General features: G+C 33.1%; 1 protein-coding gene across 1 annotated transcript in view; it reads left to right on the plus strand.

Moving 5' to 3' along the window:
* Positions 1-24,559, plus strand: part of LOC115888025 — an 85,204-nt gene that overhangs the window by 47,404 nt on the left and 13,241 nt on the right. The window contains exons 4-7 of the mRNA XM_030907594.1: positions 1,510-1,593; positions 11,287-11,420; positions 19,770-19,906; positions 20,218-20,372. Of these exons, the coding sequence (XP_030763454.1) occupies positions 1,510-1,593; positions 11,287-11,420; positions 19,770-19,906; positions 20,218-20,372 (510 nt within the window). The remainder of the gene's footprint in view (positions 1-1,509; positions 1,594-11,286; positions 11,421-19,769; positions 19,907-20,217; positions 20,373-24,559) is intronic.

Consider the following 24,559-nt stretch of genomic DNA (forward strand, 5'->3'; position numbering starts at 1 on the left):
AACAAAATAAAATATACGTGTTTAAGAGTTTTTCCGAAAAACTCACAGGTTTTTAAATAAAAATATTCTAATATTTGAGGGGTGGTTTCACCCCCTTAGAATTTGAGTTTCGAAAAATCCCTTCTTATCGAACCTCTACACCCAAAAGTCAATCCGTTTTCCAAAAATCCGCTTTTTACGTCAAGCGCTTTAAGCAGGATCGTGATTTATCAATGACCAGATTTTTCGAAACACCCTGTATATGTTTTTAAAAAATCTTAAAATATGTAAAAAACAAAATAAAATATATGTGTTTAAGCGTTTTTTCGGAAACTTGGCCGTTTTTTAAATAAAAAATATTGTAATATTTGAGATGTGGTTTCAACCCCTTGGAACTGGAATTTTGAAAAATCCCTTCTTATCGAACCTCTACACCCTAGAATCAACCTGTATGCCAAAATTGAACTTCTTACGTTGAGTGGTTTGAGCAGGATCGTGATTAATCAGTGAGTCAGTCACTTAAGGATTTTATATATTAGTATAGATTAATGCTTTTTTGGAGGTACCCGGTGGTATAGAGGTACATATTATGTCGTCTGTCAACTTAAAGGTCGTGAGTTCTAATCCTTTGGCCATCAATTCATTAGAATAGAATGTAGAATGTTTGGGAGGTGTTAATCATCGTGGCAGATCTTACAGATCTATTGTATGTCCTCGTTTCTTGATTTATAACGAGTTATAACTGATCATACAGTTTCGGGGCTTTGACAAAAGCCAGTATCTAAGACGGCTTTACGAGGCTAGTTCTCCATTTCCGATATCAATCCTAGCACAATTTATGGCACGAATGGTTGTCATCTCGGCGCACTCAGTGATGAGGTGTTCTGGTGTTTCCCCTTTTTCCCCACAGAATATTCATTTGCCGTTGTTTCTTAGCTTCAATTTACTGAGTTATTTTCGTTAAGGAGATAGTGTCCTGTAAAAAAACCGTAAAAATCCGAAGATTAATCCTTAAATCAAGGAAAATCTTTAATTTTTCGCGGTAGTAAGTTCTGAGAAATTTCTTGAGAGTGTCTTAGACCGTTGTTGAAGGATCCCCTTTCCAGGTTACGGATGGAGTCTTCCAGGTTATTGAGTTCCGCCTTAAGTTTGTTTCCACTTGGAAAGAAAAACGATGCTGGTCCAGTTAGTGGAGTGTTCACTCCTTTTCTAGCTAGATCGATTGCTTTTTCATTGCCTTTTAGACCTTGGCAGCCATGCAGAGTAGGAGGACTATTTTCTTTGCCTAATTTGTTTTGTTTGCCTAATTTGTTTTATTTGCCTAATTTGTTCCATAGGATTAACAATCATAACGTAATAAGAAGCACTTGAAGTGTAGTACACTACCTTCCTAGTATACCAACCGCTCTATAGTCTATCCAGCAAAAGGATACAATGACAGTGACAGTCATTTTCTGTCATTTTAATTCATAGATAAATTGAATATAGCCATTTTTGCTCTTTGTTTCATAATACTGTTTTTTTTTTCAGATATCGAAGCTGAATGTCAAGACGACTACATGAAAATTCGGATAGGTTTCAATGGAACATTTACAGGACTGGTTTACTCAGCAGGTAAATACCGTATGATCTAAAAAACGACGTTCAGTTGGCTTTAAAATTAATATCGGTGACATTACCCATAAAATTTTACATATAAAATACCAGCGATCTTCATTTCAAAACCATCGCTAACGCCGTTTTGTTTTTTGACCATATTGTATAAATATTGTTATTAATTTAATTTTACTTTAGCTACCTACTGAAAGACTTTATTCAAATCTTTAACTATTTATCTTTGAAAAAACCTTGATCGAAAAAAAAACGGCGTCCATTTGGCTTTGAAGTGACGATCGATGACATTTCCCATATAATTTTACATATAAAATGACAGCGATCTTCATTTCATAGCCATCGCTGAGGTCGTTTTTTTCGATCATATTGTACAATACTAACATTATATAGGGTGTTCCAATATTCCGTGGACATAGAACTACTACGTATTTTTGTAATCAAAATATGTATATTGGACACAATTTACTTCTATAGAAAAGTGCTTCGTTAGAGGGCACCAAAAAAAAATAAATAAATTTTTAAGATATTTTAAGACCCGTTATTCCGATTTGAATGAGCTTTAGGGTGTATGTGTTTTGCTAAGTGCTTTAACATTTGACTTTCACAAAAATCAAGAAAAAGTACGGAAAGGGTGAAAACCATCCCCACCCCTACATAAATTTAGTATATATATTTTCTAACTTAGCCGACGACCGATTATTTTTCTTACGATGGTCCTTCTTCGATGGTCCTTACATTTTTGTCCCTTGTAAAAAACGCAACCGCGCATATTTTTTGAGGAAAAAAAATTGTCCGATCTATGATCTATGCAGGCACGTTGAATCTAGTTAGCTAAAATATGGAATTTTATGTTAGTGTCACAAATTATATTTGACAATAAGTTTCATAGAGAGCTTAAAAAAATTAATAAATTTTGAATTAATTAACGTTGGGGTTTATTTTTGCTTGATACCCCCTCAAAAGTGGCTCACCCCTATAATTTTTTTATTTTTTCAGATAAATAAATGCGATTTGGTATGTTAGTATATGACATAAAATAGGACTGATTGACGTATTCAATTGTTTTTAGTCACTTCCTGTTTCACCGGAAATGACTACAACTTTTGATTTTTAAATTGCACCCTCGGTATATTTCTACTTTATTCCATAGAAAATGACACTCTGAATAGAATGACATATCATATGTCAGCTTTTGACATTTTCGCTTAAAAAAATTGTATTTTAAATTTCCATCTAGAGTGCCATGGCTATGTTAAAAACACTAATTTGGAAAAATAGGTTTGATAGTTTAAGGTTTTTCGTGTGTTGTCCTGGCTGGTTAAAAGATGCCCAAATCGTATTTTTAATCATATCTCAACTTTTTCAAATGGAACAAGGGTGGTTCATTAGCATATTTGGAAAAAAGTATTTATTTACGAATAATTTGGTACCACACAATTGGTATTTCGAGTCAAATTGTCGTTATGAACCGCATGTTACAGTTTCAAATAAACCATATGCGAAGATGTCAAAAGTATATGATATATCATTCTATTCAGAGTGTCATTTTCTATCGAAAAAATTAATAATATACCGAGGGTGCCATTTAAAAATCAAAAGTTGTAGTCATTTCCGATGAAACAGGAAGTGACCGAAAACGACTGAATACGTCATCAATCTTAATTTATGTCATTAGTACATGACATATCAAATCTCGATATTTTATCTGAAAAAATAAAAATGGTATAGAGGCTTTGAATAAGAAGACTAAGGAAGGAGCATATCAAAAATCTTAGGTACACCGCGATGGGCCTCAAATATGGCCGACTTAAATTCCGGTTTATCAGTGTCGTTCTAATTTTATTTAAAAAATGTAAAACTATGATGTAGGGTAGACGTGGGGTAGACTCAATAATTTGTTGTTTTATTTTATGTTGTGAATAAATGTTGGTAGTTATTAAAATTGTTATAAAAATATATAATTCTAATAAAAATAGATAAGTTATAATAAGTATTTATTAACACAAACATCCGATACGCTACTGAAGCAGGTAAGTCAAATTAACGTATCTAAATTCTTTGACATCTAATCTTTGACAAGTAATAAATAAAAGCTAAAAATGCAAGAAAAATATATAATTTAGTTAATTTAAGTAAATTTCATCAATGATCGGTTTACTACACGTATGTATATTATATAGTCACTTACTAGCGAAAAGTTGTTCCATTATTTCACTCAATTTTTGCCGAGATCTACCGCACGCTACACAACCAACTATTTTAGAGTCTTTTTCGATAAATCGCGATAGTGTCACTGTTAATTTAAGTTCTGCCACAATTTCCATCTAGATTTACTACCTTTATACAACTATCAGTAGTAGAATAAATAATAAATAACATAAAATAAGCTCCGTAAAGGCTGACAAATCCACAAAATTTCAAATCAAATTCAAATGTGTCAAATGAATCGTCAAACAGAACTGTCAGGATCCCCACCCTAGAGAGCTTTTATGGTGGCTTTTCCGCCCACCATGCATGAATACATGGATAGCATTATGCTCCTTCCTTAGTCTTCTTATTCAAAGTATAGAGGTAGCCACTTTCGAGACGCACCCGGTATAGCGATAATTAAAAATACGTTAATCTACTAATACGTTAATCTACTAAATTATTGTAATTATAAAAAAAAGTAGGCACTTCATGGTTTAATTCAACTCCAATTGTGCAGCAAACTCTTCAGCCTCGCGAGATTCTCTCACAGTTAAACAAATAATATCTATTGTCCGAATCCGAATAAAAGAAGAAATTCCCGAATAAAAATGCCTCGAGATGCAGCGAAGAATAAACGAAAAGATGCTCCTCGGCGATAAATCTTCTTTTCAGCGTTTTGTTTCGTCCAAAACGTTCCAGTTTTCCTCCGAATCGTGTCCCGAAGAGCATAATTATATCCGCGGTACTCCCACGAGAGTGGGAACTCGACGATTGTCGGTCGGATCAGTCGTGGCGGTACCGCTTTTCCGTTAGGAGCAACAACAATAATTATATTGCGTGTTTTCGCAATTCGATCGATTTAACTGTGCACCGTCCAGTACCTTTTACCAATGACACAGATAACTTGCATCCGATCGACGAACGAGGGAAATTAAGTCATAATGGTACTACTCGTGTGGTCGTAATCTATACTTAGAGAGAATGACAATGGTAATCATGGTTGATATTTCATAATTCTGTCACGTTATTCACGAATCGGAGATTTTGTATATAGTCTGTTCGACGAGAGAATATATGATATTGACAGTTATTATTGCCTGTCATTATATTTTAGAAGTAAATCTTCCCCCCTGAGAGCTTCCCTCCTTTAGCTGAATAGATTTAAGCAACTTTCTTTTTATTAGCGATGGGAACTATCGAATGAATTAGACTATCGAATGGTTACTGAATGAATGATTTCTACTATCGAATGATTTTATTCGAATAAAATCATTCATTCATTTGTATACTAAAGCATATGTGACAACCTCGCCGTGCGACTAAATGGTTATCGTTGCGCCACGAGCCACGACTATCGAATGCTTTTGATAAATGAAATTTAGTATTCGTTTGATTTTTGTGTGCGTCAGTGCATTATTAGTTCTTCCAAATTTTTATAACTTCGCCTTGTAAATACTATGCAATTTTTTTTTCTAAAATAGTAGTTTTTTTAATTGACGATTGTGTGCGAATTGGTCAAAATTTTTCCGAAAATTTGTGTGATTTTCCGTAGCCCGATCTTTCAATTATTTAATTTTATATGGTATATTATGGTTAGGTTAGATTGCATTTTTTTAATGGGAAATTTTGAGAAGTAGCAATTTTTAAGAGAGATGAGATCAACTTACAATTAATTTTAAAAATACATATTTGTATTTTAGATGTTTTAATAATATGAATTAGTTGGAACTTAATAATCATATTTAAGTAATGTGGTTACGTAAATGGGGTTATCGAACTCAAATTTTGGGGAAAATTTTCGAAAAAAAATTTGAGAAAATTATGATATTGATGTTAATAGAATATTCTATTACCTGCTGAGCAAAACGTTTCCCTCTTTCAATCCTTTTTATTGCTCAATACTACAGTCAGGTGTTTCTAAAAATTGTACAGTCTTTTTGAGTTAAATTAGTGGAATTGAGGGTGTTCCAAGCTCCTGAACTGACAATTCTCCCAGTACTGTTTCCGTCAATGGCCATTCTAATCATTGTCGCACTGGCATATCTACCAATAAAAATTGTGTTAGGTCTAGAATGACGTCCATTGCTGCTGTTGGGCAGATTCTCATGGCTCCTCTAATGTCAGCCTCTGCATTTTGCACATGTTTATCCTTACTGTACGTTGCTCTAATTTTGTATACCAAGCAAGTTTACTACCCAGGGTTATTACTGGTGGCGGTATTTATTTTCCATCTATTTGGATTCTTTTCAAGTTTTTCAGACTTCGCTTTCTGGTGAATGGCACTACCGCGGTTTTTTCTGAGTTGATACTCAGTCCTGACAGTCCTGCTTGCACCATATCTCAGTGATACGAAGCCTTCTTTGGATAACCACACAGTGCGCTTTCCTGTTTCCCTCAAGCGATCAGTCGTTTGCAGTGTGTTCCCGCTAGAATTAAATTATCTAGTAGCCCACCTGGTGAAAATAAAAACAGTTATTGCAGATTATGTCTGGTTGAAGCAACACAACATAAAGTGGTCGGAAGCCCGGGTTGTCTACAAAGGAACCTCATTGGAAAAAAGCAAATTTAAAGATAAACTTTAAAGTAAAAAAAAAAACACTTATAAAACGCACCAATAATGCTCTCCTCCTCAATGGACAACCTGATGACTAAAACTAGGGTGTGAGGAGTTTTAATTATTTGTTAATGATTGTTAACAATGTTAACGAAACTAGCGTCCAGTGTTAAAAATATTGTGCTTTGGTATAAACAGAGTGGTGATGTAGTGTTTTATTTTACTCTGACCATACAAACCTTCCTTATAAGAAACAACGACACATACTAACAATACTAATTGTATTAATTATGAGATGCTGAAAATTTTACTGCACCAAATTAAACGATAAACATAGGAATGCGTTCTAATTATGTGTAATTACTATTTTCTAGTGGTTTACTTACATTGTTTAATGGAATCAGGTATTATACCGAGTGTATTTATTAAATATCTTTAAAGAAACAAGGAAAAAAGGACACAATTTACTATAGTCTCGAGAAATTGTTCTTCATTTAATAAAATCTTCATTTACAATTTAACAGATTTTAAGAGAAGTTTCATGTTTAAGTATTTTAAAATTATTTAACGGTTTGATATGCGGTGCGTTTGTAAAATGTTTAAATGGGTCTGTTTTTCGAACGATATTAAAAAGACAAATATTATCTGAACAAATGTAGACTCTGCTCTCATTCATCTTTTTCCTTTCGTTCTCTTGTTATTCTTTCTACTCTCATTTATTCAAAGGCATATATGTATTTAATTATAACGTATGTTACTGTTCTTCACTTTTACAATTTTCTTTAATGTACAGAGTGTCCCATTTTGGTGTCAATTGAAGGCTATTTTGCTTATTAGTAAAGATAAAACTATATACAGGGTGGCCCATCGAAAACGTAAAACTTGCCACAAGGTTGAACGATCAGGTGCGGTAGTTGCTAGATAGCTGTTCTGTGACTTGTGCGTTGAAGTTCTTCTCAATGTCATTAAACTTTTTAACAATTATGGTGTACTCACTTGCAGAAAAAGTGGAAATAATCGAACTTTATTTTAAAAATAATGAATGTGGCAATCGGGTTGCGCAGATATTCAATGAACGCCATCCTGACAAACACCTTTATGGCAAAATTGTTCGCGAGTTAGTAGCAAAATTTTGCGAAACTGGTTCCGTTATGAATGAAAAGAGGCAGTGGGAAAGTCCTGTAGTAAATGGAGCTATAGAGGTATTCGTATTGGGTGAAGTTGTCATGGATAGTACGCCGAGTACAAGAAAATTAGCCAATGAGACCGGCGTGAATCGTACAAGTATCCAAAGAATATTAAAAAAACACAAGTTCCACCCGTACAAAATTCAATTGGTACAAGAACTCAACGAAGACGATTTTGATCGTCGCGGGCTGGTATTTTTGGAAATTCTATTGTAGGACAGTTTAACTATATTGAGACAGCACCTGATCGTTCAACCTTGTGGCAAGTGCAAAAATGCGTAAACATCTAGAAATAATAAGAAAAAACAGCAAATTGGTCGAAGGAATTTATCCTTATCATTTACTCTGATAAATGTTTAAATAAACTTTTCAAATTTCAATCCTTCATATTTTCTCAATGACTCGACCGATTTTCAAAAACGAAGCGGGGAAATATAGAGAATAGAAAGCTCTTTTCATTGCGGCGCCACTTGACCCCCCTTCCCATTTGAAAAAGTTGGGGGATGACGCCCCCGTTTAGAGGGTTGAAGATTTTGCAATCATTTTTGGGGCAAAAGTTGTCCCCATCACAAACAAAATTGACGTGTTTTTGGATTTTTTGAAAAAAAAATATCCTGGAAGTTATGCCTTGCGGAACGTTTTCGATGGGCCACCCTGTATATTTTTTTTAACTCAGCAGTGGATTTGCTATTAAATTTTTATTCCAAAAATACCATAATGTCATATAGTATACTGAGTGGTTGTTGAAATAAAATAGAAAACGCCTACTATTCAAAGAGCGACAGACAGATCTTGCCTTATATTTTCAAAAAAACAACTTTATCATTAAATATCGATTTTAGGTATATAGGAAGTGCTTAATAAAACAAAAGATTAAGGAAATCCTTGTTCCATTATTACACAAAATACAGGGTGTTCCTTTTAAAACTGTAGAGAAATATACAACATTTAGTTTTGACTCGCCCTATATACAGGATAGCGCACCTTATTCGCCTCGATTGATTATACAAGAAAAAGATGTTGAAACAAAATATTTTATGGGTATATGTAAGAAGTCAATGTGCATAATTCAAAATTATTATGAAATGTACAGGGTACGTCAAAACTAAGATCCACACCAAAGTTTGGATATTTTTTCTTATGGAACACCCAGTATTTTATTTTATTTTTGGATCCTTGGACACAAAATAAGGCATTTATTATAAGGGTTAAATATGTTTACAAGCTTTGGTTTTTGCGATATTTAAAGATTTTTAAATATATGCATGCTATAATTGAAGAAAAGATTGTCCACACCCTGTATATTGCTTTTCAGAATTAATTCTTCTTTAAGCCAGAGAAATAAACTTTACTGAAAAATTTGTTTGCTTCGTTTAATTTATACAGGGGTATCAAAAATTGTTGGTCTATTTTAAATATTTATTTTACATAAAAACTTCGTTAATATTTCAAATACAATATCAAGTATTTTTTTTAAATAAATCGAAGCAGATTCAAATGCTCTCTGAAACTATATGAGAGCTTCCTATACCTATCCAGCTCAAATTTTGAATAAAGAGCAATTTTTCAATAAAATGGCAACCAAAATGGCTGCTGTCGTCATGGTAAGTTTCTAGTGACAGTTAGTAGCTATTTTCAAAATCGAAATTAGTTTATGAACTTTATTTAAATTTATAGATGTTTACTTTGATTTAATTTACCCCTATTATAGTTTAATAAATAATATACACACACCGGAAAAATCTAGGGATATTACAATTTTATCCAGACATCGTCAGTAATTTTATTATTTGCATTTCTGATATAATAAAATTAAAATAAACATTTGGAAATAAAAATGCGAAATTTACCGAATTTTTCAAATTTATCTTGATTTTTATTGAACTCAAAAAAATACACACATTTTTTTAAATTCTAAACTGTGAATTAAAAAAAAAATATAAAACCATTTTTACTTAATAAAGGGTATGGCCTCCTCTACTGTTCATTACAGCCCTACATCGTCTCTCCATGATCCTGATCAGGTTGTCGATCTTTTCTTGAGGTACAGCCTTCCACGCTACATTCACGGCCCGAACCAGATCCCTACGAGTTTCACGAGGCATGTCCATTCTCAGAATTCTTCTTTGGACCGCGTCCCATACGAGCTCGATGGGGTTGAGGTCAGGAGATTGTGCCGGCCAGGGTAAGATGTTTAATTGATGAGCATTGATAAACTCACTTACAACTCCGGCTGTATGAGGCCGTGCATTGTCATGCATGAGAATGAAGTTTCTCCCAAAATCATTGGCATATGGTAACACGACAGGCTCAAGAATTAAATCACGATATGTGATTCCTGTTAGAAACCTTTCGAACGAGATCGGTTTTCGGCCTAACTGGACTCCTCCCCAGACCATAACTGTTCCACCTTGATAAGGGTGCACTTCCTGAACATGATCCAACCGAATAAGATTTTCCGGTTCTCTCCATACCCTAAGCCTTCTCGAATCCGGATGAATTCCAAAGCGTGACTCATCCATGAAGAGAACATTGGCCTGTTGTTCATTCGACCACTGAACATGATCTTGAGCCCACAAATATCGTACCTCTCGATTTCCTCTCGTTAAGGGTTGAGCTCTCCAGGGGCGTCTGCTTCTTAAGTTGACCTCTCTTAATCTATTGCGAACAGTGTCAGGACTAACGGTTACATTATGTGTTTCCTGGAGAATTAAACTAAGCTCTGGTGCTGTAAGAGTCGGTCGATGTCGAGCATTTAATTGTAAAAAATAATCTTGCTGAGGGGTAGTAATGCGATGTCGCCCTGTGTGTCTTTCAGCAACATCACCACTTTCACGGTAGCGTGCACTTAATCGCGATATTACACTTTGTGTTGTATTTAATGTTCTAGCTACGTTGATTTGGCGCATTTCAGCTTCGAGCACACCCATGGCCCTTAGCAGTTCGTCTCTGTTAAGATGTCTACGCTCCATAATGTCGTTTAATACTAAACAGAGTTATTTGAATGAATTCTGGCCAGTTATCATAAAAACATAGCCAGTACAGGTTAAATTCGAACAATTGATGCTAGGTGCTTTTTATACAGTTGACAAAAAATGCACAAACACTTCTGCAAATATCCCAAATTTAGAAATAAGTAATGTCACTACTTCGTTTCAATCGAAGTAGAAAGAATCTCGGCCTACAAATATGTGGTTGTTTATTCAAAACATTTATTTTTAACTTTAACATAATGATATCGCTAGATTTTTCCGGTGTGTGTATATTAAATATAAATTTATTATTCTATCAAGAAAATTTTTGGTACCCCTGTATAAATTAAGAAAGCAATAAATATTTTTCAGTAAAGTTTTCTCTACCTTTAAATGGTAGACCGAATTTTGAAGAAGACGCTATTATATGTACAGTACCTAGTTGCTGTTATTTTTTTTTATTTTTATTTTTTTACATTTAATCATAATATTTATACAAATTATTTTACAAAACAATAATTTAATGCCTTTTGTAATAATTATGAAAATATTAATAGTCATTAGAATTACTAGATCTTCTCACATAATCGTCTTAAAAATCATTTTCTCGAGACTTGATGCATCTCCGATTAAAGGATTAGCGTTTTAAATAGGAAAAATAAACAGAGAACACATATTTCTTTCAAAAAAAAGTGTTTTACAGTAAAACGACCTAGAAAATGCATCCCAGTTATGACAGTGGGAAGGCGGTAAGCGAATTATGATTACTGAAAACATTTTCTTTTTGCAGGCTACGCGTACGACCCGGACTGCATGTATATCAATGGTACCGGCAGAGACTATTACGAATTCTACATCCAGTTGAACAGATGCGGTACGTTGGGCAAAAACACACATAACGAAGATAATAGGAAGTCTCCGACAGTAAGTTGAGTTTGTACAGTTTGATTTTTGACTTTTGGTAATTGATTTTTTTCTATTGTTTACCAAAACTCATACTTTCCGTTAAAAAAAGTTAACAACTCCCATTTTTTTGGCACTGATTCACGAGGTGGCTATCGGTCCACTACGACCTTTTCAGATCTAGTGTGATCCTCTTCTGATTCTTAAGTTACCATTCTCATATCCTGTTCAAAAAGTGCAGCAACTTGGAGACTGAACCTTCAATATAGCTATCTGTCAATGGTCTATCATTGTCTAATACAGAGAACCACACATTTGCCAGGCTGTCCCACCGATATAAAGTTAATAATGTGCTCTGAACTTCCGGAATGTACAGGGTGGTCGAAATTGGTCTGTTTTAACAGAGAAAACCTATTTCCTGACTAGATAGAGGAAAACCGACATAGATGTCATGGGTTCGATTTCTGAGACACGTTTATTGGCGTAAACCGCTTGTTGATATTTTCACTGTCAACTGAGAAACGGGGTCTTTTTCAATTTTTTACCATTTTGAAAACTGCCCATAACTTTTTTATTTCGCGGAATAATAAAATTCTATAAAAACGTTCTTAAGGCACTTTATTAAGCACCATCCAGTGGCGTTAGTAATAGTAATTATTAGTATTAGTAATAACAACTAAAATCGATATACTAAACAAAGAACAAAATTAAAAAAACGTATTTTTTTAGAGACGAATATAGTTTTCTAAAAAAAATCAAAGATGTTCAAACTGAGCACCTCCTTGTTGAATACACAAAAAACTAATAAATCTTTTGCACGCACAAAGTTACAACGATTTATTAGGCCTTTTTAAGTGCATAGCCAACTATGATTTCCATTTAAAAAATTATATTTTTTTATTATTTCTGACAAAAAGAGCCAGTATAGTAAAAATTTGACTACGCCACTGGATTGCGCTTAAAAAAGTGCCTTAAGAACGTTTTTACAGAATTTTATTATTCCGCAAAATACATAAGTTATGGGCAATTTTCCAAATGGTAAAAAATTCAAAAAAAAAACGTATCTCAGTCGACAGTGAAAATATCAACAGACGGTTTACGCCATTAAACGTGTCTCAGAAATCGAGCCCATGACATCTATGTCGGTTTTGCTCTATCTAGTCAGGAAATAGGTTTTCTCTGTTAAAACAGACCAATTTCGACCACCCTGTAGATTAATCCATCTTACTACTTTAATTAACGAGTCATTCCAAAAAGGATTTTTTCCAAACTGCCTTGAGACAGCAATCAAATCCTCTGCATAAAGGAGGAGATAAAGATCAAGCTTCGAACTATCGCCCAATTGCACTCCTGCCCACATTATCTAATATCATTGAAAGATTGGTTAAAAAAAGGTTAAAAAAACTAAGATAAGATTGGTTAAAAAAATTCTATATTTTCTCCTTAAATATAAAGTACTTACTACCCATCAATTTGGATTTCTAAGTAACAGTTGCTCAAATGATGCTATGTTTGACCTTTTTAAGAATGTATACTCTAGCCTGAATAACCATCACTCTACAGCTACAATTTTCTGTGATTTCTTTAAGGCTTTCGACTGTGTAAATCATATCTTAATTACCAAATAATTGTAATACTATGGAATTCAGGGTTCGGAAGTAGTTAACTGAGACGTAATTTACCTGATTAACTACGTGTAGTTTTTCTTCAAAAACTACGTCTTTTCTCGTTCATTAACTACATGAAAACTACGTTAATAAAATTAAATTGATATTATGAATAATTTTGCTTTGTATGAGGGGTGTAAATAAGTATGATGTGTGAATATTATATTTAAAGCCATATTTCTTCTGTTTTCTTAAATACATTGTGTTTTAGCTAAAGTTTCAACTTATTATAAGTTTTAGCTAAAGCTTCAACTTATTATAACCTCATCTCAAATCTTTGACATTTGAAAGTTACATACATAGGTTACATAAACCACACCCTCTACATAAACTACATTAACTACATGTAATGTAGTTTATGTAGTTTTTAAAAGTAACAGGTAGTTTTCCGAACCCTGCTATATTATATTATATTTATCTTGGCAACAGAAGGCAGCTTGTGGGGATTGATACGTCTATGTCTTCTTGTAAGTCTATAGGATGTGGTGTCCCTCAGGGTTCAGTACTTAGCCCTATTTTGTTTTTGGTGTTTATCAACGACATTGCAAATCTAAACATTAGTGGTAAAATCTGCCTCTTTGCGGACAACACTAGTTCCATTTGGAGCGGCCTAGGTGTTACGGCACTATATAATACAATGTCCAGTGACTTAAGCACCATTAAATCTTGGTGCGATTCTAATCTCCTATGCCTCAACCTATTAAAAACTAAGGTTTTGTCATATAAAAGTACTATACAACCTTTTGTACTTATTAACACCAGTATTGACGTCGTGGGGTGTGTGATATTCTTAAAACTTGTTTTAGACAACTCGTTAAAATGGGACTTGCACATCGAAGCTTTATCAAAGAAACTAAGCGCTGCTTGTTTTGCGCTAAGATAAGTTTCTAAGGAACTTAACTTATCAACCTCTAGAATAGCCTATTATGCCCTTTTTGAGTCACATCTTCGTTACGCCCTTCCATTCTGAGGTTATGTTAGGCTGCGCAACAAAATGTGATCGTATTTTCAAACTTCAAAAGAGAGCAGTTCGATATTTATTGGGACTGAACAGTAGGACTCACTGCCAGAATTTCTTTAAAAATTTCAAAATACTGACTCTTCCTTCTTTATTCATTTTTGAATCCGTTGGCTTAATCCGCAAGGACATATCTGCCATTCCCGAAAGGCCATATCACAACTATCCATTTAGGAATGCGGAACACGATCTTTATCTGCCAACCCCGAGCTCAGAACTAGTTAAAGGCTCAATGCTATACAATGCCAAAAAATGTACAATCATCTGCCTTCAAAATATATATAAATCATACTTACTGGAGAGAGCGGTAAACGACTTGTTTGTTGATGTTTAATCTTGAACAATTTTGAATTTGAAAATTTTAATCATCTCACACACTGGTTAAAAGTCTAGTATTGACTCAGTCAGTAACATAGATAAATGAAACAAGTTTAGATTGGAAAGTTCCCATAAGGACAATGTAAACACTATTTGGCCCTATTCTTGCTACGGTCGCGACCCAAAGCTTTTGAAAATTTCGGAGCGGTTCGGCTTTTTCCGGAATTATATCGCCAAATATATTTATTCAAACTTATTATTATTTTCTTTTAAGCGGTTTAGATTTTGAAAGATTTTATAATTTTTGAAGATTCTGACTTTGACAAGAGAAAATTATTTCTGTCTTTGTTTGCGGTTGTTCTTATCAACCGCTATAGCAGCGCCAGACCGCGTACAACGGTCGCGACCCAAAACAATTTCGCGACCCAAAATTTTGACGGGCATTCTAATCTAAATTTATTTCCTTTATCTATGGTCAGTAATGACGTTAATTAAAATTCTATCAATAACAATCTATCAAAGAATGAAAATGAATTTATATTACCATAAAAACGTCCTTTTGATTTTTAGGACTTTTCTTTAAAACGGTATGGAAATTTGCATAAGTCTAAACGGGATTAGCCATTTTAGAACAAGCAAAAATTTTTATAAAGAATGCATTTTTCTCGAAATGTCAATAATAAAAAAGTTTTTTCTCTTGTAAAAACAATCCGGGGACATACTGAATATTGAAGTCTTGACATTATTAACTTGAAGACGCACTGTATTAAAGGTAGTTTTAACATTTACTTTTTTTCCATAGCAACTGTTAAAATTGCCTTATATCTATCGAAAATAGTAGATAAAATAGTACTTTAACCGCAATGGTAGATTAAATGATACTTGAACAGCCGAGGATAGGTTAAAAACATTATTTCTTCTCGCAAGTTTTATAATTGCTTCCATTTTTGAAAAAAATTGTATTCCTTTTCATAAGTTATTCGGGATTTAAATCGAAGTAGTTTGGATATGGCGTTTGTCGCCTCAACCTGAATATCTGTTGGTAATTTACTTATTTCGTTTTGAGCCATTTCTGGCTCCAATTCAATCAGCAATCGACACGAAAGATAATTAAAAAATATTGACTCAAAACTGACAACTAAAGAGACAACTTTATTTATTTGTCAAATTACATAGAAACCAATGCCAACACAGCACAATATTTTTTCGACTCCTAATAAATTCCTTGAAATAATAATTTCTGAATATTTTTTAAAACGTAACTTTTTAAAAAATATTGTTTTATACACGACGATAAAATTGCATTATCGTCTCCCGAAATTAATTCACTGGCGATTTCATCGCTCGTGAATTAATGTTTTCGGTGGACGATAAAATACCATTTTATCGTCTTGTATAAAAAATAACTATAAGACTTCAAATAACTCACAATTAACCATAACTGTCAACTTTATAGTACCATTTCTACTTCTACTATAACATCGATGTAATTCGACCAAACGGTATTGTAATAAAACGTCCATTTTTTTAGAAACGCGTATTTAATCAAATGGCATAAAATAACGACTATAAATCTATATGATGTGTATAATAATGACCCAGCTGGATCTCTTCGTGACGTTAAATAACTGAGCTCATTAGAAAGTCAGAATGAAATGAACTCGATTTAATTCAATAAAACATTTTCGCGTAATAACTATGTACGAATAAAACGCTTGAAGGAAATCATTTTGCTCTGGGGCGTGAAAAACATAAATACTTACATACCGACTGTTGGCATTAAATGGTAATTTTTAACTTCTCTACTTACATTATTTTAATCGTTGGAAAAAAAATTAAGTAGATATAAAATTGTGTTGTTTTAGGCTAGGGTTCAGAACCGGGTATTCCCGGTACCGAAATTACCCGGAATTCCCAGTTCTTTCGGTACTTTCGGAAATATAAGTAAAAACATATTTTGTGTTACGTGCGAAAGACTTTTGATACTTTCTAGCAGTCGAAATTAAACTCTTCTAAATAAGTAATGATGCTATTTCTTACTGTTTTTACTTCTGAAGTTATTTTGAAGTTTCTATAATGTTTCGATCGAAACGAAGTAGCCATACTAGTTATTTCTAAATTTGGGATATTTGCACAAGTGTTTATGCATTTTTTGTCAAATGTATAAAAAGCACCTAGCATCAATTGTTCCAATTTAACCTGTACTGGCTATGTTTTTATGATAACTGGCCAGAATTTATTCAAATAACTCTGTTTAGTATTAAACGACATTATGGAGCGTCGACATCTTAACAGAGACGAAATGCTAAGGGCCATGGGTATGCTCGAAGCTGGAATGCGCCAAATCAACGTAGCTAGAGCATTAAATACAAGGCAAGGTGTAATATCGCGATTAAGTGCACGCTACCGTGAAAGTGGTGATGTTGCAGAAAGGCACACAGGGCGACATCGCATTACTACCCCTCAGGAAGATCATTTTTTACAATTAAATGATCGACGCCGACCGACTCTTACAGCACCAGAGCTTAGTTTAATTCTCCAGGAAACACATAATGTAACCGTTAGTCCTGACACTGTTCACAATAGATAAGAGAGGTCAACTTAAGAAGCAGACGCCCCTGGAGAGCTCAACCCTTAACGAGAGGAAATCGAGAAGTACGATATTTGTGGGCTCAAGATCATGTTCAGTGGTCGAATGAACAATGGGCCAATGTTCTCTTCACGGATGAGTCACGCTTTGGAATTCATCCGGATTCGAGAAGGCTTAGGGTATGGAGAGAACCGGGACATTTTATTCGGTTGGATCATGTTCAGGAAGTGCACCCTTATCAAGATGGAACAGTTATGGTCTGGGGAGGAGTCCAGTTAGGCCGAAAAACCGATCTCGTTTTTCTTGAAAGGTTTCTAACAGGAATCACATATCGTGCTTTAATTCTTGAGCCTGTCGTGTTACCACATGCCAATGATTTTGGGAGAAACTTCATTCTCATGCATGACAATGCACGGCCTCATACGGCCAGAGCGGGAAGTGAGTTTATCAATGCTCATCAATTAAACATCTTACCCTGGCCGGCACAATCTCCTGACCTCAACCCCATCGAGCACGTATGGGACGCGGTCCAAAGAAGAATTTTGAGAATGGGTATGCCTCGTGAAACTCGTAGGGATCTGGTTCGGGCCATGAATGCAGCGTGGCAGGCTGTATCTCAAGAAGAGATCGACAACCTGATCAGGAGCATGGAGAGACGATGTAGGGCTGTAATGAACAGTAGAGGAGGCTATACCCTTTCTTCTTTCTTTCTTAGCCTGGTTCCATCCAGTGTTGGATATAGGCCTCTTCTAGGTTTTTCCATGCTTCGCGATCTCTAGCCAATCTATACCCTTTATTAAAAATAAAATAAATTGATTTTAATAAAATGATGTAAAATTGATTTTTATCTTTTTTTTTTAATTCACAGTTTAGAATAAAAAAAATGTGTGTATTTTTTTGAGTTCAATAAAAATCAAGGTAAATTTGTTAAATAAAAATTGAAAAATTCGGTAAATTTCGCATTTTTATTTCCAATACGTCCTGTAAACTATTTGTTTATTTTAATTTTATTATATCAGAAATGCAAATAATAAAATTACTGACGATGGCTGGATAAAATTGTAATATCCCTAGACTGTTCCGATGTGTGTAGTTAAGATGGTTTTAAGCTACCTATGTGTTTTCTTTTTTTTTTCGCTTGTGTTCATTATTTGTGTTTATATTTACTTTCTCATGACTTAATAATTTGATATTATTTCCATTTTAAACTCAATTTTTTATCGGTTTTACTTTTGAAAACCATCCCTTGCTTGTTAATTGATAAATTTCATAATCGTTGAACGTAAATATTTTAGTACGGTTCCGGAAACTCTAATTAATACTACCAATTAGGGTTCAGATTTTTTTGGCCATCACAGAACCGGGCCTCGGTAACAATAATTAAAAAATTATTTTTTTGTTACGTGAAAAAGTCCTTTGATACTTTCTAGCGATCGAAATCAAACTCTTCTAAATAAGCAATGATGCTATGTTATGTGTTAATAGATATTTGCATTTTTAATTCAAAATTTTAGGGCTTTTGTCTCAAATTCAGTTAAGTTGGTTTATGTTGTTTGATGTGAAATTTAAGTTACCTATACTTTTTTTTCTTTACTTGTGTTCATGTTTGTGTTTATGTTAATTTTTCATGACTGATTACTTACAATAATTTGATGTTATTTTCATTAAAAATCTCAATTTTTTATCCATTTTACTGTGAATAAACTATCCCTTGCTTTCTGATTAATGAACTGCACCACCATTGAACAAAAATTAGTCAGTACCGAAAAAACCGGGAAATCCCGGTTCCTAAGAGGCGCGGTACCGAAATTCCCGGTTCCGAAAAATAGCTCCGGTTCCGGAAACCCTACCTTGGTGAGCTGGCACCCAGAGTAGGAGAACTTTATTTTCTCTGTAAGACGGGTTATACACTTGGATGTTCCCAGTACTGGCTCTAGACCAAGATGGCATTCTGATGACCCTAGCCTAGTCAGTTTGTTGTTTTTTTTGTTGCTTTGGATATCGCACTTAAAATAATTTAATTCTGTTTTTTTTCTCTGCCAAGTTCCAAGTTCATTCAGACATTTCCAGATTAGTCTCAACGGTACCTTTGGGCTCATGGGCACGTTAACTGCTGCCTGAATGTCTGAGCATATATTGAGAGAGCTACCCCGAGTTTACTCAAACACACTTTAGTTACTTCGATATGTTTAAATCTTTTGCGGATACTCTTTATACAATGCTGTTTTTTTTTCAAAATATTTAGCTCTGGTGTGCTACTATATTTTTTAAAGAAGCTTGACTGTCAGATATATTATATTTATGTAAACTCCTTGAATATCATTATACAGTATGTCCCCGGATTGTCTTTACAAGAGAAAAAACTTTTTTATTATTGACGTTTCGAGTAAAATGCATTATTTATAAAAATGTTTGCTTTCCAAGTTCTAAAAATCAGAACGCGTTTCAATCGTGATATAATTTCTTTCTCATTCTTTGATAGATTATTATTGACAGAATTTTAATCAACGTCATATTTTTTGTTGTTTTAAAATGTCAAAGAAGCACAAAATTTATTTAGTTCAATCGGAAAATGTGATACTTTAACATAAAAAAATATGACGTTAATCAAAATTAATTATAACGATCTATCAAAGAATGAAATCGAAATTATATTACCATAGAAACGCCTTTTAGTTTTGGAACTTGGAAAGTCTTAAAGACCTTGCAAATTATATTTTTAAATGAAATAAATAATAAATAATATTTTGTATGGTTAAATAAAATATTTTTTACAGAAAAATTTCATGTGGAATACAGTCACCGTTCAATACAATCCGCTCATCGAAGAAGAATATGATGAGCATTTCAAGGTCACCTGTGAATATGGTTACGATTTCTGGAAAACTGTGACGTTTCCTTTTTTAGACGTGGAGTAAGTATAACTTTTCACTGATCTTGCATTAGAACTTTTTAGAAATTTTTGGAAAATTCTTGGATCTCAGTATTTCCCAATTTCTCTACTTACAAGATCTCTCTCATATATTTTTATTCAATATTGCAGCACTTTTGGAAATGTCAAAAATTGACATCATTTCCTTATTTCTTTTCATTTTCATTCTTCTTTTCAACACATAACAAAATTTGGTATCAGTTTTAAGTATATCGTATTTTAAATATTTTTCTCTTAGTTTAAGCACATCTAGATACCTGAGTATATGTAATTAATTGTTTTATTGTGTTTAGGGTGGCCACAGGAAATCCAGTGGTGTTTACACTAACCCCTCCGGAATGTTATATGGAGATTAGGTACGGATATGGAACAGCGGGCAACAGAGTGACTGGACCAGTAAGAGTGGGGGATCCCTTAACCCTTATTATCTACATGAGGAGCAAATATGGTAAGATACTTGTTATACTTGATTTAATATACCCTCATCGACACGAGAACAAGCACTTTAAAACTTTGATGTATTTTAAAGTTTTTTACAGGGTTGTTCACCACATACGACACGGAGTATTATAGCTAAACGATTAGATTTTTACAAATTTTAAGTTTTGGGTTCATTGAAGGACTATTAGAGCTACAATTTAGAAATCATTTTACAAGATACAGAGTGTCCCAAATAAGTAAAAAATGCTATAGTTGTATTTTTTTAAATTCAACACCCTATATATTATTACATTTTTAGATTCTACGATTGAAATAAAGGTAAATTTTATTAAGGTTTATCACACTTAAACCTTACCGTTTTTGAAATATTTTCAATTTTGTGAAATTGTAGTCAAAATTTTAAGGCTTCAATTCTCCAAGGATATCAAAGTTTTTAATAGTAAATATTTACTGAAGTTTATTTATTGATCAGTTATTGTGTTGCAATAATAAAAATTATACTACCTTATACAGAGTGTCTAAAATTTTATTTTAAATAATTACTAGCTTTAAACGGCAATAACTTGTTTAATTTAAATAGAACGCCCTGTATATTTTAGGAGAATCAGATGCATAATTTAATTGTCTATTAAATTGTATTATACCACTTTTTACCTATCATTTCAAGTTTTCGTAGAAAATGCATTTTCTTATAATTTAGATCTCATTTATCAATATACCCATGGAATATTGACATTTTAGATTGTTTTTAAAGCAACAAATGTACAAAATGTACAGGCTAGTAATATTATTGTTTTTAACAAAATGATAATATTGCTAGCCCATTTGTATGCAAAAAGAAAACTATTTAAATCTTCATAAAAGAGTAACCATTAATTAATTATACCACCATTATTTCCACCCAAATACTAATTAATTACATACTTAATTATGTTCGTGAATAAATTATTCAAAATAAATGTGGATTTGAATTAGAAATCAATATAATAATAAGTTATAAAAATGAATGTCTTTGTTGTTACAAATAAGCATTTGTCAAAAAATGAAATATCATTTTTAAGGTGTTACTTTTTACCACACTGTCTAATACACATAAAAAATTCAGTTTTTTAGTTTTTGGAGCAATTATTATTAATCAACGCAAACAGTCAATTAATGTAGTTTGAATACTGGAATCATTTTAATTGGTCCTTTTTAACAAATATTTAAACAGTTTTTTTATTTTTTAATGAAATAAACAAAGTATATCGAGAATATTAGTATCTGTACTCTTTAAAAATTTGGTACATCTTTAAAAATAATCTAAAATGTCAGTCTTCCATGGATATATTGATAAATGAATTTAAAATTACAAAAAAATGCATTTTCTACGGAAACTTGGAGCTATAGGTAAAAAATGGTATAATACAATTTGATAGATAATTAAATTGTGCATCTGATTCTCATAAAATATACAGGGTGTTCCATTTAAATTAAACAAGTTACTGCCGTTTAAAGCTAGTAATTATTTAAAATAAAATTTTAGACACTCTGTATAAGGTAGTATAATTTTTATTATTGCAACACAATAACTGATCAATAAATAAACTTCAGTAAATATTTACTATTAAAAACTTTGATATCCTTGGAGAATTGAAGCCTTAAAATTTTGACTACAATTTCACAAAATTGAAAATATTTCAAAAACGGTAAGGTTTAAGTGTAATAAACCTTTATCAAATTAACCTTTATTTTAATCGTAGAAACTAAAAATGTAATAATATACAGGGTGTTCCATTTAAAAAAATGCAAGTTTGATATATTTTATTTATTTGGGACACTATGTATCTTGTAAAAATATTTTTAAATTGTGGCTCTAATAGTCCTTCAACGAACCCCGAAACTTATAATATGCAAAAATCTAATCGTTTAGCTACAATACTCCGTGTCGTATGTGGTGAACAACCCTGTATATTGTGTTCTAGTGGACCGATTTTGATGATCTTTTGAGCAATTTGTAGCTAAATTATTTGACTTTTTAGTATCTGTTTCTAAATTAAAAATGAGAGTTTCCATCTGTCAATTATACGAGGGAACACAAAATGTTGTAACTTTGGTGAAAGTTTGGAACACCCTATAAAATATTTTGAAATTTGGAAAAATCACTTTATTTATATTTTTCACCTTCTCGGGGTGAATTTAAAAAAAGTCTTAATTGAAATTTATAATTTTCCAAACAAATTGAATAAAAATGTTAAATAATATGAATTTACACATATATGAATCCCACACCCGGCATTTCATCAGCCGACTATTTTTATTAAAATAAAAATAGTTTGGGTACCTAGGTCGACTCAGCCTTAAATGAGTACTTGGGATTCACAATCCTGAGGTAATAATAGGCGGTTGAAGCGCAGTGATAGCCACATTATCTTCCTTGTATACTGAACGGCTCTAGTATAGCAAACTGTACCTTGCTACTCCCAAGGCGTCAAACGCTATATACGGGAGCTATTATTATTATTATAAATATATGAATTTTTCAGCAACTTATAATTTTCCCCTAGCTTCCAGCCATCCTATCTCGGTTAATTTTGATCTGAACAAAAAAAGTATAGAGATCATTTCTATGTAAAATTTGACGGTCCACAACTTTTATTTGAACATTTTTCTTCTAGTTCTTACAGTTTCTCCGAAGTTTCGAGAAAATATTTTTATTTATTTCACCTTTTTTTAGATCTTTCAAAGTAATTTAAATCAAAAATTCAAGTTTATACCAAGACTTCCTATTTAAAGGTCTATTTTTTTGGACTATTGCCACATACTTATTAAAAAGGTTTATTAACAAAACGTCCGTCAGTAAATTAACGCACTACATTATTAAATGAGGTTTATGGATATTAAAAAAAATAGCGACATGAAGTAAGGTTAATTACAGTTATTCTACTTTCTTTTACTATGTCTTTCAATAGACTAAGATTTTTTTAGTTTTACGAATAATTCTAAAAGTATAAAAACTTGTCCTGGGCGATTAAAAGATGCCCAAATCGTATTTTAATCATATCTCAATTTTTTCAAATGAAGCAAGGGTGGCCCATTAGCACATTTGGAAAAAGTATTTTTTACGAATAATTTGGTATTTCACGAACACACAGCATTTCGAGTCAACTTGTTGTCATGAACCACATCTTGCAATTTCAAATGTTAAAAGTTGACATATATGATATATCATTTATTCTACACACACCGGAAAAGTCTAGGATATTACAATTTTATCCAGCCATCGTCAGTAATTTTATTATTTGCAATTCTGATATAATAAAATTAAAATAAACAAATAGTTTACAGGACGTATTGGAAATAAAAATGCGAAATTTACCGAATTTCTCAAATTTACCTTGAGTTTAATTGAACTCAAAAAAATACACACATTTTTTTTTATTCTAAACTGTGAATTAAAAAAAAAGATAAAACCATTTTTACTTAATAAAGGGTATGGCCTCTTCTACTGTTCATTACAGCCCTACATCGTCTCTCCATCCTTCTGATCAGGTTGTCGATCTCTTCTTGAGGTACAGCCTGCCACGCTGCATTCACGGCCCGAACCAGATCCTTACGAGTTTCACGAGGCATACCCATTCTCAAAATTCTTCTTTGGACCGCGTCCCATACGTGCTCGATGGGGTTGAGGTCAGGAGATTGTGCCGGCCAGGGTAAAATGTTTAATTGATAAGCATTGATAAACTCACTTACCACTCTAGCTGTATGAGGCCGTGCATTGTCATGCATGAGAATGAAGTTTCTCCCAAAATCATTGGCATATGGTAACACGACAGGCTCAAGAATTAAATCACGATATGTGATTCCTGTTAGAAACCTATCAAGAAAAACGAGATCGGTTTTTCGGCCTAACTGGACTCCTCCCCCGACCATAACTGTTCCACCTTGATAAGGGTGCACTTCCTGAACATGAGCCAACCGAATAAGATTTCCCGGTTCTCTCCATACCCTAAGCCTTCTCGAATCCGGGTGAATTCCAAAGCGTGACTCATCCGTGAAGAGAACATTGGCCCATTGTTCATTCGACCACTGAACATGATCTTGAGCCCACAAATATCGTACTTCTCGATTTCCTCTCGTTAAGGGTTAAGCTCTCCAGGGGCGTCTGTTTCTTAAGTTGACCTCTCTTAATCTATTGCGAACAGTGTCAGGACT

The sequence above is a fragment of the Sitophilus oryzae genome, unplaced genomic scaffold (genome assembly GCF_002938485.1).
Source record: "Sitophilus oryzae breed Bouriz unplaced genomic scaffold, Soryzae_2.0 scaffold_682_pilon_pilon, whole genome shotgun sequence".
In the NCBI taxonomy this organism is placed as follows: domain Eukaryota; kingdom Metazoa; phylum Arthropoda; class Insecta; order Coleoptera; family Curculionidae; genus Sitophilus; species Sitophilus oryzae.